Raw genomic sequence first — 18,714 nt, 5'->3', positions numbered from 1 at the left:
CCAGTTGCTCCCACTGATGTGCTTTTAATAGCTTTTGACAACAACGGCGGTGTACTGCACAGAGGAATGAGACATATCAGGCTTTGGATACACACAATACTTGTAAGATAGGAGCAATTCATTGTTGGTTTGACTCTGCACATGAGATTTGTCGACAACAAGAAAAATATAGAAAATTGCCAGCCATGTCCTATCAGGTGAAAATTAACTGCAGCCATATAAAGAAAAGGGGTTCTGTGACTTTTAAAATGAAAACTATATCATTTCTTAGTTTATCAGTCAGAATTTGAATATATGCCTTGCCTATTGGTGCCTCATAAACTAAAGACATAGGACTTATAAGGGAAGATTAACCTTTTGGTGTTTACACATGATAGGGAGAATTAGCTAATAAAGTGCAATAACCATTTAGCATTGTATTGTGTTCTTAACCCTGGTATAGTATAGTCCTTGTGCCATGTGTTTAATTTTGAAATTATGCAAGATAATTTGTTCTCTTACCAACACACACACACACTTCAACAAATAATGAGCGATCTCTCCCACCTGTGAGGAGATGACCAGAACCTCTCTCCTATTAACACCATTAATCAGTTAACCACTGTTAATCAGCACAAACTAATAAGTCAGATTGATATCATTGTCTTGTTGTATGACCGTCTAGGAAAGCAAAGTGAGATAAACGATGCATGTAACAGATGGTAGAAATGCAACCAGATAGATCAATGTCACCGTGGACGGACCTACATACTCTGCTCATTCATTTCACTTCGGGGATCATGTAGATGATGCTGTATTGTTTGTAGGAAGCTGTTAGAGACAAAGGAATAACCACAGGTTTAATCCTCAGAGCAACCAAAGCGGAAACTGTCTCCTCAGCTCTGAAAAAACAAAAACAAAAAAAACTTTTTCTCTGCAGATATTTTACGTGATCACATGTCTTTTATTTTAATATCACATGAAACAATATATTTGCTTGCCCGTCATTCAAAAATGACAAGGTTGTCTTCTTATACAATACTATACTCCACATAATCGTATATGTATGTATGTATGTATAATCATTGTTCATCACTCTCAGTTGTAAAACAAGTAATATGACATTATGACATATCAATATGAATCGTATGGCTAGTCTATGATGTCATCAATAACATCATTTCCATACAGTGTTAAACATTGTTGAGTTTTTGGTCCATTGCATAATGCCAGCATGCTGCTCCTGGTCTTAAATCTGAGCAAACAGGATGAATCTATAGTACAGTGTGTTAAGTTGGGAAGTCTCATACCTCCGCATTTACTTATATACTAATTTTTACAGAAACATCTTGCTTGGTGCAGCATCAGTTAAATACACAAAAATCTGTCTCAGAGGCTGTTATGCACAAAGGTTTGCTACAGTTTTTTTATAACTGGAAAACAACTTTTTTATGGTTAATCCAGTTGCAGTTTTCATATAAAAACATTACAGAATTTTAAAATCTTCTTTGAGCTGTGGGGTCAGCAGTCTGTCTGTCTTTTTTGGTCTCTCTCTTCTCTCTGGTCCGGTGGGAATCTAAAACATTAAAAACACCACACACATGTTGAAATGACAATACATGCAGGATGCCAAAGAGAATTCATTTCTATGTCAACTTAAGAACAAAAACAATTCTGTTTCTCTGCAAGGAATGGGCCCATTATTCTACATGCAGCTTTGTAAAATAAAATCTTCCTCCTCTTTCCTCTTCTTCCTCTTTACTTTGGCATATTGAAATGCCAGCGGGATGCATTCAGTTCTGCAATTATTATGGTGATTTCTGAAAAGAAAATTAGCTGTATTTTTTTCTATGGACTCTGTGTTTTTCAGTTGCTTATGTATCTCCTGCGGAGAAAAGGCTCAGATCATCGTCTGTCAAATTATTGCCGTACTTTCTAGCTCACTACATTACGTGTCTGTCCTCCTACTGGCAGATTGGAAATCTGCCCTGAAGCCTTGGAACTAATTACCAAATGCTGTGATAGGAACTTTTATTTCACATATCATATGTGACGTTAATGAAATCATTTTACAGGAACCCGCCTTTATCCTCAGTGTAATATAATAGAGCCGGCTCCATCTGCTTCTTGTTCTCTCTGTCAGTGTCATTATGTGACTGTTTTCTCTGCTACTGTTTTTGACCTTTCTTGTTCTCCGGCTCACTTTTAATCTCTTTCTCCCACTGTAGGGGAACTTTTCTATTGTGACACATTTTAAGATGAATTTTAAGAGAACATGTAGTGTTAGCTTCAGTAATATTAGAGCTGCAACAATTAATCTATTATTAGCCAACTATTTTGATTCATTTTTTAAAAAAGAAAGTTGTGAATATTTTCTGGTTTTTTGAGTCCTCTATGATAATAAACTAAATATCTTTCGGTTGTGGATAAAACAAGACATTTGAGGACGTCATCTTGGGCTTTGGTAAACAGTTATCGACATTTTCCCCCATTTTCTGACATTTCATAGACCAAAAAACTAATCAATTAATGGAAAAAATAATCAAGTGATTAATTGATAATGTGTTTTACAGGAGTTATTTTGTTACAAAGAATTAAAATTTAATTTTTTCGTGAATCGAGTTTTTCTTATCCTGCTTTTTGAGAATGAACTTCTTTTCTAAATCATTTTTAGTATTTTTTTTTCACTACTGACGAAAATTGGATATTACTTGTTAGTATGTATTAAGCTGAGAAAAAAAAACTTTCTCCTCACTGTGGATGTCTCATGGTGAGGCTGTTGAAAGACAAAGTGAGGGATTAAGACCAAAATTTTCAGCATTTTCAGCATAAAACTCAGATAGTTGAATATTTTAAGTCCATCCAGACCTTGCTGGGAAAATTTTCATCACAATTGGGTCGAGAGGAGCGAAACGCAGTAGTGATGGCAGCTTTATTTTTGTAGCATTTAAGTGATTAAATTATTCCATAAAAAATGTACCCTCCAGTTTCCATTTTTAGCATATTTTATGTACTAAAAGAAGAAGCTGTTGCCATCAGTGATCAGCCAATTCTTGCTGCATAGTATGTGATAAATATTCCCCCAAAGTTGTGTGGGATGTGTTCAGATTTATGATCTGGGAAAACCAAATGAATAACAGCATCACCGTGACCTCTCCTTCCCTCTCTCCCTTATTCATTTCATTTTTCAGTTGTTCCTTTATTCTCTCCCTTTCTTTGATTCTCTTCCTCCTCTTCCTCTGTGTTAACCTCAGACTTACTATTTACAGCAGTGAGCAGCCCTTCTTCTTGACCTTGGTGGGCTGAGGGCAGAGCACGGCCCGGATGGCCTCGTCAAACACAGTTTTCAGGCCACGCTGAGTCAAAGCTGAGCATTCCAGGTACTTCACTGAGTCTATACATACAGACACACACACACACACAATGGTCAACAAACACCAATACAAATACACATACTGTAGAATCATAGAAACTATAAGTACAGTATGGAAAGGAGGTCGGAGTAAAAAATCTCCCAATACTGCAATGGTATTTCATTTTATTACTTATAAATTACATATAAATTACTTTTATACAACTTTTGACAGGACATGTATCGGCAGGATATAGAACCTGAAGAAACAAGGAGGTCTAAAAACTTTCATATATTAACCAAGTGTATCCAAGTGTTAATATACAACAGTAATTATCAGCTGCTCCAACATAAGAGGCTGGTTAGTTAGTTAGCAAGTTGAAGTTTGAAGAAAAAAAAACAAAAGAAATGTAATGCAAAATCCTCAAACTTCTGCATCACAAAATCTTAATTTGATGGACTTCATCTACATGAAATCTTTCATGCTACATCTTAAACATAGTCTTGGCATAGGTTTTCTGGCTGCATTATTATTACATTATTCATTCCATCTGATTACAGTGGAAGAAATCATGGATTGTAACTGTTTTTTGATGATCTTAAAGTGATATTTATTGATTTTTTGGGCAGTAGAACAAGCTGTAAACAAAAGACTGACATATAAACACCTTATAAAGATAGCAAACATTGCCTATTTGCACATCCAGAAGACACAATGCAACATTAGCATTAATTTAAGTCGTCTTTCTGTCCACCTGACCAACATAATCCCCAATATTCTATCTTCTTTTAGCTCCACCAACACCTGAGAAAAATATCTGGCTCTTTAGCTGCTATATCTTCACTTTGTTCACCAGCTATTGCAAACTTTGTTTTGGTCTTGGGCTGGTAGCACTCAGTGTATTTAATAGAGCTTTTTGAAGGACTGTTTTTCTGGAAATAGCTAAAGCTGGAAACAAGGTTAATGAGAGTTAAGTTTTTATTATTTTGGAGTTAACCAAAACAGTAAAAACCAAAACAATGAACATGAAAGATGATAAAAATGCTCCATGGAGCTGAATGGAACCGCAGAGTTGATATAAAAGTATTGATTAGTGCAGTATTAAAGTCTGAAAACTAATTACAAACCGGGGACAAATTAACAACTACACGTTCAAATTCATCCTTTGGAAGTTGGTCGCAAGGGTTAATGCTTTCTTTTCTCTCAAAGTTGATGTCATGAAAAATTTATCAGGAATGTTTCTCGACTGAATAACAAACCATAAACTACCTTCATCTGTCAGAAACAATGATTGTTTCTCTCAGTGAACTCAATATACTAACACAGTAAATGCAGTAAAACACAAACCAGCTGTGTTTTAAGCCCTCAAACTTCCATACAACATCTGAGAGGACCCCATGAGTGCAACTGACCTATTTCCTTGGCCAGTGCTAGGCCTTGAGGATAGGTGATTGGTGCCAGTTTCTTCTCCTTCAGCTTCTCGATGGTATCCTTCTCGTCCCTCAGATCCAGCTTGGTGCCCACCAAGATGATTGGGGTTGAGGGGCAGTGGTGGCGAACCTCTGGGTACCACTGACAGAGGACACAGTAAAGACAAACAAAATGAGCAGAGAGACACAAAGACAGGAAAATGAACGCGTGTGAGAGAGATGAAGAAAACGACAGGGGGTGAAAGGAGGTGAGAGGAGAAAGTTTGAAGCTAGAAGGTAAGAAACGGTGAGAGGAGCAGAGGAACCAGGCAGTCTGGTTTGTTTAAATTTCATGATAGAAGTCTTAGAATGCAAATTACATACTATAGGTACAGTATGGGAAATGAGAAGGATATACGGTTAGGTGTAGGCTCTGTATTTGCTCAAGCAATCCAGGTTTCATCCCCAACTTGAAGACAGTTTCATAACCTGATTGAAGTTTTCATTTTCAGAGCTGTCCTCCACTCTCTGGCTCCTTCTTCTTTTACAATTTCTCTTAAAACTCTCTCTCTCTCACACTCAGGCACGTACGCTCTCCTCTCCCTCTGATCTCTCATTTGCTCGTGCCTTCTCACCTCATATCTTCTTGAACCTCTTCAAACATCCCCCTCTTGCTCTATCGCTCAAACTCATTTCACTCTTTGCCTCTTTTATGCTCTTTCTATCCATTTTCCTTAGCGAGGAAATGAGAGATGCTATCTGCTATAAGAATTAAGTACATTCTGTTAGAAAGCCTGCAGGCCAGTGATAGTTCTTGTTTTTGACTGGCAAATCCAACCTGCTTAGTGAAGAGTTCTGATTAAAAGCCTGCCATTTGACATTTTGGGATTATGGGTGTTACCTGATGAATCATGCTACCGCTTCTTTGGGTGAATTCTTTTTTGAATCTCTTACCATGTATGGCTAAAAAAAGCCACTGTGTAATACAAATGAATGGATTCCTTTAGTCTCCCTCTCCCTCTCCAAACTTTATCTGTGCCTCTGAAGTTTTATTAAAATTAATTTCATTTTGACATGCTATCTCGGTCACAGCCAAGAGGGAGGTTCTCTGGTGGAAGTTTCTAAACTCGACCTATCAACTGAATATTTCCTGAATTTGGTATGTTCTTTTCAGCAGCTTCACTACAGAGCTGTAGACCTGAGAGTTAAGTCATTTTCACAAAAATGAGGACTTGAGTCATGACTTCCTGAAGATTTCATTTGACCTGAGACCAATAAGATCAAGTTTTGATCTTCTCAGAACAATAAAAAATGACATACAGTCTCAGGCAAGCCTTGAATAGCACCACAATTTGAATAATTAATTACAGTATTAGCCTTTGCATTTAAAGTACTCCGTCTTCACTATGTAATAACACTGTTGACACAGATGTTTTGTCATTTTAATGACCAGCTGTCAGGGTTTTTAAAGACCTACATTTTGACTTCCAATTGCTTACAAAGACTTAGAGATTTGACTTAGACTTGAACTAATACTTGCATTGAAAGATTGAAGATTTAGTTTGGACTTGAGATTTACACTTGGACTTGTCAGTTGACTTGAAACTTGATGCTTGTCTCAAATGACTTGAGACATGACTTGGACTTACTTTCTATAACTTAAGAGTTGCTCAGAAAGATTTGACTTGGAGTTGTCTCAGTTTACCTAAGACTTGACTTCACCTTGTCCCAAATGACTTGAGACTTAACTTGGACTTGTCTCGAAAGAGTTGGATTTGTTTCAAAAGACTTAAGACTTGACTTGGACTTGTCTTAACTGACTTTAAACTTGAATAGACTCTAAAAGACAAGATTCAACTTAGACTTGCTGCAAAGTATTTGAAATTTGACTCAGACTTGATCTTCATTGACTTGAGACATGACTCGGACATGTCTTCAGTGACTTGAGAGTTGCACAGAAAGACGTCAGATTTGCCTTGGAGTTGTCTTAATTTACTTAAGACTTGAATTTATTTTCATTACTTTAAATTGGATTTTCTGGATTGACTTGAGACTTGACATGAGACCTTCTCTGAAACACTTCAGATTTGACTTTGACGTGAGACTTGAGCTAAACCTGACTTCAAATAATCTTGAATGACTTCAGATATGACTTGGACTAGATAATCACATTAAACCCATGTGCAATAATCCACTGTTAGTAGTCAGTGCTGATCACATGGTAGGCCGGTGTTGTAGCCAATGATAAAAGCCAGGCAGAGTCCTTTGTGTAATTCTTTGACGTCTTTAGTGTTTATCGTGTTTTTTATGTCATCCAACAGTGTCACAATCACAAAACCAAAGATCTCATTTCCTTTTAATTGCATGAAACAATTGTTAACCCCACACTAATCTTTCAGCGTTGATTGTGAGTCTTGTAATGGTGCACAGAGTGAACACTATGTGATCGGTGATGGACGGAGACTGTGTGAACAGGATGCTGGTAAATCAATACTCCACTCTGTCATTATGGTTTGATTTGCTTGACATTTAGCTGCTCTAGTGCCTTGTCAATGGTTGTTAACCTGTAGACACAAAAATTGAGCTTTCTGAGACTGATGATGGGTGGAGTGAGAGAAACAGGTTTCTTGGGTGCCAGCTGTGTAAAGAGTCTTAAAACAGAGGTCTAGAATCATGAAGAAGTTTGCTATGGCAAAAAATTACAATTACCATCCAGACAAGTTTTAAGAATTCTCTAAAAATATACTCTGCTTTGAATAATAGTTTGTGTCTGACATGGTATTTCCTAAAAAAATGTTCAGTTAGCTAATCGAAAATTCTTAAAAAATACGTCTCCTCCTTCTCTCTCATTGAAAAATACAGAATCTATGAATATGAAAATTCAATTCAATTCAATTTTTAGTTTTATTTGTATAGCGCCAAATCATAACAAAAGTTATCTCAGGACACTTTTCACATAAAGCAGGTCTAGTCTACTCTTCTAATATTGTTCATTTCAAAAGTTTAACTGCTGGAAACAAGATATCGCCTCCTTTCCTGAAAGGTCCATTCTCTGTGCAAGTTTCCACATCGCACTTGTGTAAGCTGCATACTTGGCTACGAATGGCTCCAAACTAGTTGTGACGTCACAAAACATGCTTGTAGGTGCCCGTCTTTACACTGAGAGTTAAAGGGGTGATGTGGAGTTTTGTTATAAATAAAGTTTGTTTTTTTTTTAAATTCAGTGTTACTCACCAAAATGCAATGAGCTCTAACAAATGTGTTGAATGCATTTCCTTCCTCATAAAACATTTGCAAAGCAGATCTTTTAATATTTTTAAATCCTGCTTTGTTTGCAGACTGTAAGTTTACTAGCTAACAGTCTTAGCTTACAGTTGTCTTCTTCTCTGCCTTTGTTGGTGCATTGCTGCATTCCTTGTTGCATTATAGCCACCTGTAGATCACTGGAATAGTGTCAAACCTTTCGTGTCACCCACAAGACATTAGTGGAAAATCACTGTCCAGTGAAATTTGGTGATTTTGAGTTTTTCTTTACAGGTTGAGAAAGTTATCCTACTTCTAATGCTAAAAAACATTTAAACTCCTGTTGGATTATCTGAAAAATGTATCGCCCAAAAACCAAAAAGACACGTTTTTAGCACATGAATGTTGCCGAGATGGTTTTCACAGGACAGCTAGTGTGGTTATTATTTGTATTTTATTTGTGATGTTTAACCAAATACAGCTTTGTTTTCTAGGTATGAAATTATCACTTTTACTGTACTTTCTTCTATTGAAATTTCACTTCATAGAATTTATATTTTCACCTCGTCATCACCTGATTGTCCTTTTTAATTTCCCTCCATACCAACTAATCACCACGTTTATTGTACTGCTCCATTCCCTTATAACTATGATGACTTACATGGCATTCAAACAAGAACAAAGCAGAGGTCAATCATACTAAAATTAATCTAATCAATATTCTTGAGGTTACTTCATTTGTTATATGGGCGTTCTTACAGGTACTGGATATTTTTAAGGTTGAAGAGCAGTGAGTGCTTTTGAGAGAGGTCACACTCTAAAAGCTCTTTCAGAGGTTCTGCTTATGTTTCGGTACTCCTCCTTGCGTCATTTTAGCACAGGAGATGGAGAAAAAATGAAACTAATATAACATAGAGAGCACTTCAGTTTTATCTCTCAATAGTCTTCATACAATCTGGCATTCTTTTGATTGAAAGACGGAATGATTTAACCCCCAAGACCCTGAATAAAAGTAATGGATAGTAGGAAAATCAAAATAAATCATGGAATTAAAATGCATTTCATATGCTGCACTTACTTACTGGATATTTGCATTTTGGTATTTGTCTCCACTTTGGAATGTATTACAAGTCTGTGCAGAGCCCTACTGATTGCAGAGACATAATGTACTATATTAGTTCTCTACTTATTGTGCATCCATGGATTTAGACCATACTTTGGTCCTTGGGTTAGGGCAATGGTCCCTACCTTTTTGGCTTGTGAGCCCTTTAAAATAAAGCAAAGTCTGCTTGCAACTCATTGCCACTGGTTGTCAATGTGCTGTGAGCAGTTTTCTTAGTTTTACTCAGATCATTTTTGGAGGCATGACCAGGTTAAATTAGACTACAGAAAACTCCAAATAATAATAAGTCCAAACTTTTAAGCTCAAACTTTAAAATAAATTTGGTGTAGCAGAAAAACGGTTTATTGAAAGATTTATCTTTGTGGAGGTCCCGACCCCCCGGTTGGGAACTACTGTGTAAGGATAAGTGTGGTTAGGCTGCACCTGTAGTTATTAAGTATCAATCATATTTCAATAAACCAGCAAACATAACATTCTTATCCACCACAAGATATAAAAGGCAAACCTTTCCTTAGAACTGACAACTGCGATTTTGTATGTGACTTCAAATTCTCCAAGTCTAATCAAATTATGCATTTGAATACAGCAACTCAACTATAAGTTATTATTTGGAAGTGGATTGTTAAATTGTCTTGGGAGTTTGTGTAAAGTAAACCAGATTCAGCAGTTGAAGCAGCAGCAGTCAAATGCACCAAATGGAAAAGCCTTTTTAAAACAGTCATAGCTCTCAACAGCACTGTTGTGCAACAGTAACAAGACTGTCAACTTTTCATTTCTCACTTTGAATGATCTATCACAGCTCTCTTCAAATTGATGAGGCTCTGTGGACAGTGACATGGGGGAAATGTAAAAAGTGATCATTTGACATTTCAATTGAGACACAGACAATTAGATTCTGGGCTCTAAAAGATAATTGAAATCATCTTTTCTAACAGGGAACTCTATCAAAAATCGTTGGTGAAGACTTTTATGTGCCATTAGAAATCCATCAAAAGTTTCAGTTTGCATTAAAAGTATCTATAATATATACATATAGCCCACAAGAACTAAAATAGAATATATGAAATTGTACATCTCTAAATGGACAGTTTGCTCAATCTAAAGTGAATCACAGTGTGGTGATGGTGACACATTGTTTCCTCCCCCTCGTTCTTCACCACTCAGACTAAAGATAGACAGTGATGAGGAAGATCACAGAAGACACATAATCGATCTCAAGCATGTGGTCCATTTTACACAGGAACAATTCTCCTGTCTCTGACTATTTCTTGCTCTTTCTCCTCTCTTTTTTTTCTTACATACAGATGCAAACCTTCCCCTCATCTGTTTGATTCAGCCAAGTGTAGCAGAGGAGGCAGCAATTAAATCATTTGATTTGTTTCTATTGATAAGATAAGATACGTTTTAGTGTTATGTCTACTTGATTTAATATGAGAAAATATATATAAGTGGAAGGCTATTTATTCAGGTAACCTAAAGGATATAAAGGTCCAGATAATAAGATACCATTTATGAGACTCACCTTAGCTCTGACGTTCTCGTACGATGCCGGACTCACCAGGGAGAAACAGATCAGAAAAACATCCTGGATGGACAAAGGGGAGAAAAGATGTGTGAGAAAGTTAAGACTACCAGAAATACAGGAGTAGAGAGATTAGATGGCACATTAGACCACACAAAGCCATGTTTTACAAGTGTATGTATTTTAATATACAGTATGCATGTTATATTATACTTGCAATGGGATGATCATGCATACACCTAACTTCTTGACTTATTTTATCACTAAAGGCATTATAACCTTTGCCTATTGTGGAGAAACATGGTTTTCTTAACCCTTACATACTGTTGAGGTCAAATTTGACCCATTGTTACATTTGAGAGCAGTAAAAAACACAACCCAAACACCATTATTTTAGCCTGAAGTTATCCAGAATAAACAAAAATGGAAATGTTTGTTGCTTGTTTTTTATTTTAGTGTAGCTGATGCACATTTTTGTACATAGAGGGTGATCCAGGTTAAATTTTACCTGTAAATCACTATTCAAAAATGTTGCATTCTTATATCTCACATAGCCTTAATACAGTGCGATTGTGGTTGTTTTCTTCATAAACAAACAGCGTAATACCTAAAGAATTGACTCTCTCTGCTCTCTGAAAACTTAATGAAAGATTAATCACATATTTATTAAGGACTGATAAGGTATATGAATGAAAAATAGATTTGTGCTTCAGAAGTTTGGTGTAGAGACTAACTATGAGAGGATACTGTGAAAGTTCAGCATAGGAACAGCATAATGCATTAGCTTTTTTTGGCCACTTGGGGGCAGCAGGAACTAGCAAAACTATAGATGAAACGTTAGCAAACAGTTGCTTACAGTGTTTACACATCCAGCTGACATGGAACAATGTTAGCATTCATATGAAGTCATGTTGAGGTCCACCTGGCAAATTTAAGTCAAAAAGTCACTCTGCTTTTAGCTCTGTTTTGGTCTCAACTCCTGAGGGAAATATGTGTCTCTTTAGCCACTAAATGCTCCACTAGCTAGTTGCTAACTTTATCTGAATGCAGTTTGGTGCTGAGCAGGTAGTTTACAGTTTTTTACAGCTGAAAACAGCTGCCTGCTGTGGCTGAAAACCAGGTTTGTCACCTCGAGCAATCCCTTTCACATCACGCATAGCAATTTGGTTCATTTTTTATATAAAACTATGTATTATAGCTGCTGGAGGCAGTGCATTAAGCCTATATTATTGAGGCAGGTAGTAATTATTCATTTCACAAGGCATCAACATGTTAAGCCCTGTATTTATCTGTTTGTATTTCTCAATTACATAATAGCTTAAACACATTCCACGTGTGTTTTGAACCAACCAAACATTATGTTGTATTACATTCATTTGTTTTACTACATTAGCTTTTTGCTTTAATTCTGTTTTCGAGATTAAGAGAGAAACAGAGAAACTTCTCCTGACAATATTGAATAATACAATAATTATATGCAAATAACTGAATAGTAGACTGGAGATGTTTTGCTCTTTTGTCTGACTGATATTTGTGCTTAACAACAAAAGTGTAATATGAAGCTTTCATCTAGACATTATGATAATTTTCCCTGTCTGATGTTTGTCAGGTGTTGCTGGTTCCAGATTGTTTGTAAAAGTGAAGGAAAGTGTAACAAAGTCTGGTAGTCTTCACACATTTGACAGCTTCCTTAATAACCAGTCCATGTCTTTCTCTTTTATTTTCCTGTTTTTTAATTTAATGGGATGTAGCTCATTCAGACAGCAGTGATGTATATGGATCTAGCAGTTGCAATCTCAACTCTCCCGGGTTTCACAGCAGGAGATAAAGTGGATTTTTATCTTTTTTAATGAACTGTGTGAGTGTGTGTGTGATTGTATACCGTCTGTGGGTACGACAGTGGGCGGAGCCTGTCGTAGTCTTCCTGTCCAGCTGTATCCCAGAGGCCCAGGTTGACTGGCTTGCTGTCCACCATCACATTAGCTGAGTAGTTGTCAAATCTGCGAGGAGCGCAGAAGGTCAGCGATCAATCAGTCAGTCACTGAGTCAGTCTTTAATTTAACTGATTATTTAAGCAATCAATCATTTGATTTGTAAATGCCATAGAAATGCCGTCACACCAAGGTAGGGTTGTGAAACATGAGTCATCTACTGGCGTGTGATGTGAAGACAGTGTTTAATATACATATATCTGAAGGGAGGCTCTTTTTTTAGAGAAGCCATGGAAAATAAGCTTATTAGAGAATTATAAATTATGATAATGATAAAATGTATTTACTTATATACATTTATTTATATACTATTTTTCAAAACAGATACATGGTGCTTTGCAGTCAGACAAATATAATGTTTAATATAGTAAGTAGCTCTATTTTTTGCCCATTTAATGAGACAATTACACTGTACAGACACTTTTAATTTCTTTGTTGTGTTTGTTTGCCAAAAAATGTACAGAATTTTTGGCCTCTGTTGGTCAAACACATGTGTGTTTGAGGAAATAGGTGTTAAATAAGTCTGAACAGTAGAGATCATTATATTGATATATTGATTGAAGCAGCACTGCCCCCCTGTGGTCTGTCTGAAACATGATGGCCTCATTTAGCAGCTTTTAGTGTTACTTTCCTAAACTTTTCTCTGGATCTACATTTTGTACATTTTGCCTCTACACATAAGACAACAATTGACAGATAACTTCAGCTAAAGAGCACACAGTGCATTTCATTCAGTTCAATTCAAAATACTTGAATTGTTCTTCAAGGGAAAATATATAAATACATTTTTAAAAAAATCTCATATATAAAAACCTAAATACAATATTTACAAAATATAAAAATACAAAATCTAAAACCTTGAGTGTCTGTAAAGTCAGAGGTGCGGATTGTACCAACTTTTGTCATCTTGTAGAAGATTTCAGTTTTCTCTTATGTAACGTTGATGAAGACACTCTGTTTAAGCAACATCCTGCTTCACTGTCATGCTATTCGAGGCTTTTAACAAATTCACATAGATGTTATCATATCCGTGTTCTGGCCTTTAGAGTTGATTTTTAGCTTTTACTGTTTACATTTAAAGCATTTTCTGGGTTAATGACTAGTTACATTTCTGGCTCCCCACAGGCCAGAGTGCAGAGTGTTTTATTTGTCTATTTAATTCTCATTTGTCTTATCATATAGTATTATTTTTAATTTTATTAAAAACTATATTTTTTATGTATTTATTTTTGCACTTTTATTGCCTGATTCCATTGTTACCACTTGTAGTCCTGAAATGTTTTAATCATTCATGTGTAAAGCATCTTGTAACTTTCTTAAAGTTTATTATTTTCATTGTTAATATCTAACATAAGATTAGTGCCTTGCTCATGGGTGCTGTAACATTAAGAGTTAGGGGAAAGAAGTGTGTTTATCATTTCCTTCTTTTCTATTTACGTGCAAGGTTTTAATCAGGTGAGCTTTTAGGAAGAAGGATTTTCCTAACCTGTAGGCTGCTGCCAGCCCAAACGTGTTGGTGTTAACACCATCAGATATCTGCAGACATACTGCTGTGTGTTTGTCATCGTTACTGTGTGCAGCTGAGTGTCTAACATGTGTCCATGCATGTGCACAGTTGCATATTGCAATCAATGCAATATGCAATATATGCAGCAACATGTTTCTTTACCTCTTCCATGCAATTTATGTTTTTCATGTACCTTTAGAAAGAGAGAGAGAGCGAGAGAGCATGTGTGTCTGTGTGCGTCATACTCACACAGTAGGAATGTACTCCCCGGGGAAGGCATTGGTTGTGTAGCTGATGAGAAGACATGTTTTCCCCACAGCTCTAAATCACACAAGTAAAAACACATACAGCAAGGAATTATGAAAAGGCAACAATGTGTTAGGCTATAAGACTAGAAGAAGTGAGAGAAAGACTGAGGATGGGTGGGACTGTCGGGAGAGAAAGAGTGGTATGAGCTAAATCCAAATTACATAATAACAGAATGCAGTACATTTTCAAAGTGTACTGAGTTTGGAGTTAGTGTACAAGAAATTATAATACTTTATGTTTCGTACCAACAGGAAACAGGATGAGACAAGCGCCGGCAGATATCAATCAGGCGGGGACTTAAGCATCCATCTAGCAGTTAAACTTTACAAAGAAAGATAATCGTTTTTCACCATTTTACACAATTTATTTTCCAGCTGTGAGCAGCTCGTCCATTTTCCTTGCACATTGCATAGATGAGCAATACTGCACATCAGCGCGCTCAAATATCAATAGGTTGTTTTGTAGAATGACATCTTTGAGTCACTCTTCCTGTGCAAACCCACTACATTCTCAAAGCCTGCTCATCTATCAAGCAAACTTTACTTCTATAGCACCTTTCATAAAGGTTAATGCAGTTCAGAAAGGTTTACAGAGGACTGACAAGCCGCTAATAAAATCAGACAAACTGTTTAAAACTAATGCACACAAGAAAATAAAAAAATATGAAAATGTAGAACACCAATAACAATAGATTTAAAATAAGAACTAGATAGAACAGATAAAAGAACATGACAAATAGTTAGGAGGGGAAAAAAACATTTTAAAACCTTAATACAATAACATAAATGATGTCCATAAAATATTCAAATCAAAAGCCAGGCTACAGAGGTAAGTTTAAAGATATCACACAGTTCCAGCAGCTCGGAGCCTAAAAAATAAAAGCTGCCTCACCAAAGATCCTTGCCCTGAACAACTAAAAGACTCGTGCCAGAGGACCTGAGGGGTTGTACTGTTTAATATTGCAAGCATGGAAGACAAGTAGGTTGGTGAAAGACCATGAAGTGCTTTTAAAATAAGTACATTTTAAAATCAACATAAGGACTTTAAAGATACAGTGTGAAGAATAGACTTGGGACACAACTGTTAAAAAGAGAGTTGAAAGACTGATCATACATATATAAAATCACAAAATACTGTTAAATATTTGAGAAAACCTTAGATGCAATAACATGTTCATTACAGGAGCACAGCGAGCAGCTCAACTTCCTCGGTGGTGAAACGGCACTGTCTCGGCACTGTCTCTTGCGTGCAGGAGATGATCAAACATGTATCGACTAGCCCGGCTCTTATGTTGTTCCAGAGCTTAGCTGTCAGCGTTTCAACAACAACGCCAAGACTCGTGCCCTGTCTTCTTAATAAGACGGGCAGATAACGCAGATAATGTCGTAGGTTTGATTGGGAACATGTTGTCAGTGGGTTGCTTCAGCCTTGTTGCTTTAATCAAACAAAAGTAGATTGAGAAATAACATCCTGACTGAAAGGTGATGTGCGGCTACCGTAAGGCTTCAAAACACCACTTGTGGTTTTTGAGGTCTTTGAGGACAGTGTGCAGGTGCAGGTTCTACTTTACATCGTATAGTATGAAGCCTTCATTTATTGTGTACCTCATATGTACATTTTACTCTTCTGCTCACATAATGGTTGTAAGGCAAGCCCTAGCAAATCCAAAGAAAATCCAAGCTAAACATGTACAATCACTGCTTCAACTCAGTACAAACTTATCTTAAAAGTCCTAAAATCCTATCTTCTCAATCCGCTTCTTACAATAAGCAATTCTGTCTTCTATCTGCCATCTCCTACTGGTTCAAAGTTGGTTTAGTCTTGATGGAAAAAGGTGATGTCAAATTTCCACTCATCAACATTCAACAGTAGGGGAAGGATGGGAAAACGTGTTGTTCACTTGTGTTGCCAAGGAGACACCATTGACAATCAAATCTGATTAAACCGCACCCATTTAAACTCATATTAGTAACTACGGATGTTTTATTTTTAACTTTAACTTTGATCGTCTCTCCCTTAGTCACAAACATTTGGTTTTAAAGACAATACTACAAAAGAATACTACTCTCTAGAGCTGTCATCTCGCAGTCTTTTCAGATGTTTGTTTAGTTGTCATAGAGTGTGGGGTGTCAACATGCAGTAGTTTGAGGAGTATTTTTTTTGTTGCCAAAGCTCAGAGTTTTTAGGCAAATAAAATATCTGCCACTTACAGTTTTTGCTGTTCTTTGTGGTGCTTACAACATTCAAAAAAACTACACTTGAAAAACAAGTCTAAAAAAAGTCTATTAAAACTAAAATAACAGTGTTTTTGATCCACATTTTTCAAATTTTTAAAGTAAAAGACAGTTGAGTAATGATATTTTCAGATGCTTGGATGTGTCCAAAATCACTCCCTGTTTGCCACATTTAAGTGTCTGAATTCTCAGTGTCTAATGTATCATGTATGAACATTATACTGAACACAATTAGTATCCGTAGCACGTTTCAATCCTTCGTCTTTGATTTTAGATGTGAAAATTACAGTTATGTGGCTCTACAATTTTCATTGATGCCACAAAATAATGGTGATTCATCAGTGTCACAAATCTTAACATACTCCTTATTATATAGTGAACTATTGAATGTTAAGGGAATGATATCAGACACAGCATATGAGCACAAAAAAAAAAAAAAGTATTTCAGTAGCAGCTAGCTCTGTTCACTGCAAACTATGTGCTGATAAAACTAAACCTTCTGCATTGCTAGATACCACTAGAGATAAAAACCACTGGAGAAACTTTCTCATCATTCTCATCAATCATTCTCTGAGTGGACTTACTGAAGAGATGTAAAAAAAAAAATCTATTGGAAAATCTAAATAGTCTTTTTTTTTATTTTTCCAAACTACACTGAAAACTGATTCAGGGTCTAAGAAGGCTCTGATCATAGAAGACGGCATGTTAAGATGGCCGGCACAGGAACGAGGTAACTCAATAGATTAGCAGCCCAGCTGTCAAGTAAGAAAAGCCACAAGTGTGTGCGTGCTGCGGTTGCAAAGTCAAAAGGGAACTGATCTGTTTCAGAGGCATCGCTCAGTGTTGAAAACAGGAACCAGCCAAACTGAGCGATCAAGAAAAAAAAAATTCTACCTCTGAACTCACTCTGTCTCTTTGTTCTTAATCTGCTTTTCCATCAACTTTTCTGTCCCCTGCTGACACCATCCTACATAATCTCATTTCAGCTTGGCAAACTCTTCAAAGAAGATTCATTCTCGCTCTGTCTCTGTTTCTGTCCCTTCACTCTTGATCCCCGTTCTCCATCTCCTGTTCTGTATCTCACTCTTCTTTCCTCAACTGAGACTTTCTGTCTTTTCTCCCTGTCTCACTCTTTTTTTTGTGTTGGCCTGTTAGTTTTGTCCATGTATCTGTCACAACAGCATACTTCTTCTCTAATTTCTTCCATCTTTGTTCGAGACACCCCTGTCTCCTTTCAGTTGGTCCAGTCCAAAAAGCAGAAGCCACAGTAAATGTTAAAATAGCCTCCGCTATATAGGTCAAAAAGGTCTCAATCCAAACTCAGACAGATACCAAATTGAAATATGTACATCATATTTACATCTATTCATCTACAACTTGTTTGTTTTAAAAGCAGATGATCTGTGAGGATGAAATATGTTTTCTTCTTCATTAAATTTTTTTATTGTGTTTTAAATGTAATATTTTCCCTGTATGTACATTTAAAAGACCAGTGTGTCGGATCTAGTTGCTTCAGTGAGGTTGCAGCTTGCAACCACATGAATACACCTCCCCTCCCCCTCTCTTGCAAGCATGTAGCAGAATGTTCAGTAGCCGTGAAACTTGTGAAAAACACGAAAAGCCCTCTCTAGAGTCAGTATTTGATTTGTTCATTCTGGGCTACTGTAGAAACATGGTGGTGCAACATGGTGTGGACCTGCTCCCTATGTAGATATAAAGGGCTCATTCTAAGGTAACAAAAACACAACAATTCCTATTTTCAGGTGATTAAACACCAATTAAAACATACTTATAAACTCCATTTCTGCCAAATCCGTTCTGCTAGATGCCACTAAGTTCTACACACTGCACCTTTAAGTAGCTTTTTGAATCTGTGAATCAGAAACTTTGAAAATGTGGACAAGTTTAAAAGACCCGCCCTGTGTAGTTATCATTTATTTATGTTTTCTCATCTATCTTTCTCTTTCTCTTTCTTTCTTTTGGTGACCATAACCGACTTGGGGGGTGGGGATGTGTGGCGTCTGGTTTGTTGTACTACAGACAG

General features: G+C 36.6%; 2 protein-coding genes across 3 annotated transcripts in view; one reads left to right on the top strand and one right to left on the bottom strand.

The window, feature by feature from the left end:
• Window positions 1-922: 922 nt before the first annotated feature.
• rac2 (Rac family small GTPase 2) overlaps window positions 923-18,714 on the bottom strand; it is a 20,476-nt gene continuing 2,684 nt past the window's right edge. Inside the window, exons 2-7 of one of the 2 annotated variants that reach the window (XM_042429643.1) lie at window positions 14,377-14,448; window positions 12,512-12,629; window positions 10,630-10,692; window positions 4,745-4,904; window positions 3,240-3,373; window positions 923-1,555 (exon numbers count right to left, since the gene is read on the bottom strand). In XM_042429643.1, coding sequence (XP_042285577.1) covers window positions 3,243-3,373; window positions 4,745-4,904; window positions 10,630-10,692; window positions 12,512-12,629; window positions 14,377-14,448 — 544 coding nt within the window. In that variant the 3' untranslated portion in view covers window positions 923-1,555; window positions 3,240-3,242. Of the gene's footprint in view, window positions 1,556-3,239; window positions 3,374-4,740; window positions 4,905-10,629; window positions 10,693-12,511; window positions 12,630-14,376; window positions 14,449-18,714 lie in introns of those variants that run through there. The other variant, XM_042429647.1, reaches the window with a different exon arrangement.
• The window catches only part of cyth4b (cytohesin 4b), a 26,847-nt gene continuing 19,587 nt past the window's right edge, over window positions 11,455-18,714 (top strand). Inside the window, exon 1 of the mRNA XM_042429631.1 lies at window positions 11,455-11,560. The gene's annotated coding sequence lies outside the window, so the exon portion shown is untranslated. The remainder of the gene's footprint in view (window positions 11,561-18,714) is intronic.

The sequence above is a fragment of the Thunnus maccoyii genome, chromosome 2 (genome assembly GCF_910596095.1).
Source record: "Thunnus maccoyii chromosome 2, fThuMac1.1, whole genome shotgun sequence".
Taxonomy (NCBI): Eukaryota; Metazoa; Chordata; class Actinopteri; order Scombriformes; family Scombridae; genus Thunnus; species Thunnus maccoyii.
The sequence above is the reverse complement of the archived record's forward strand: the minus strand, read 5'-3'. Positions and strand labels throughout refer to the sequence as shown.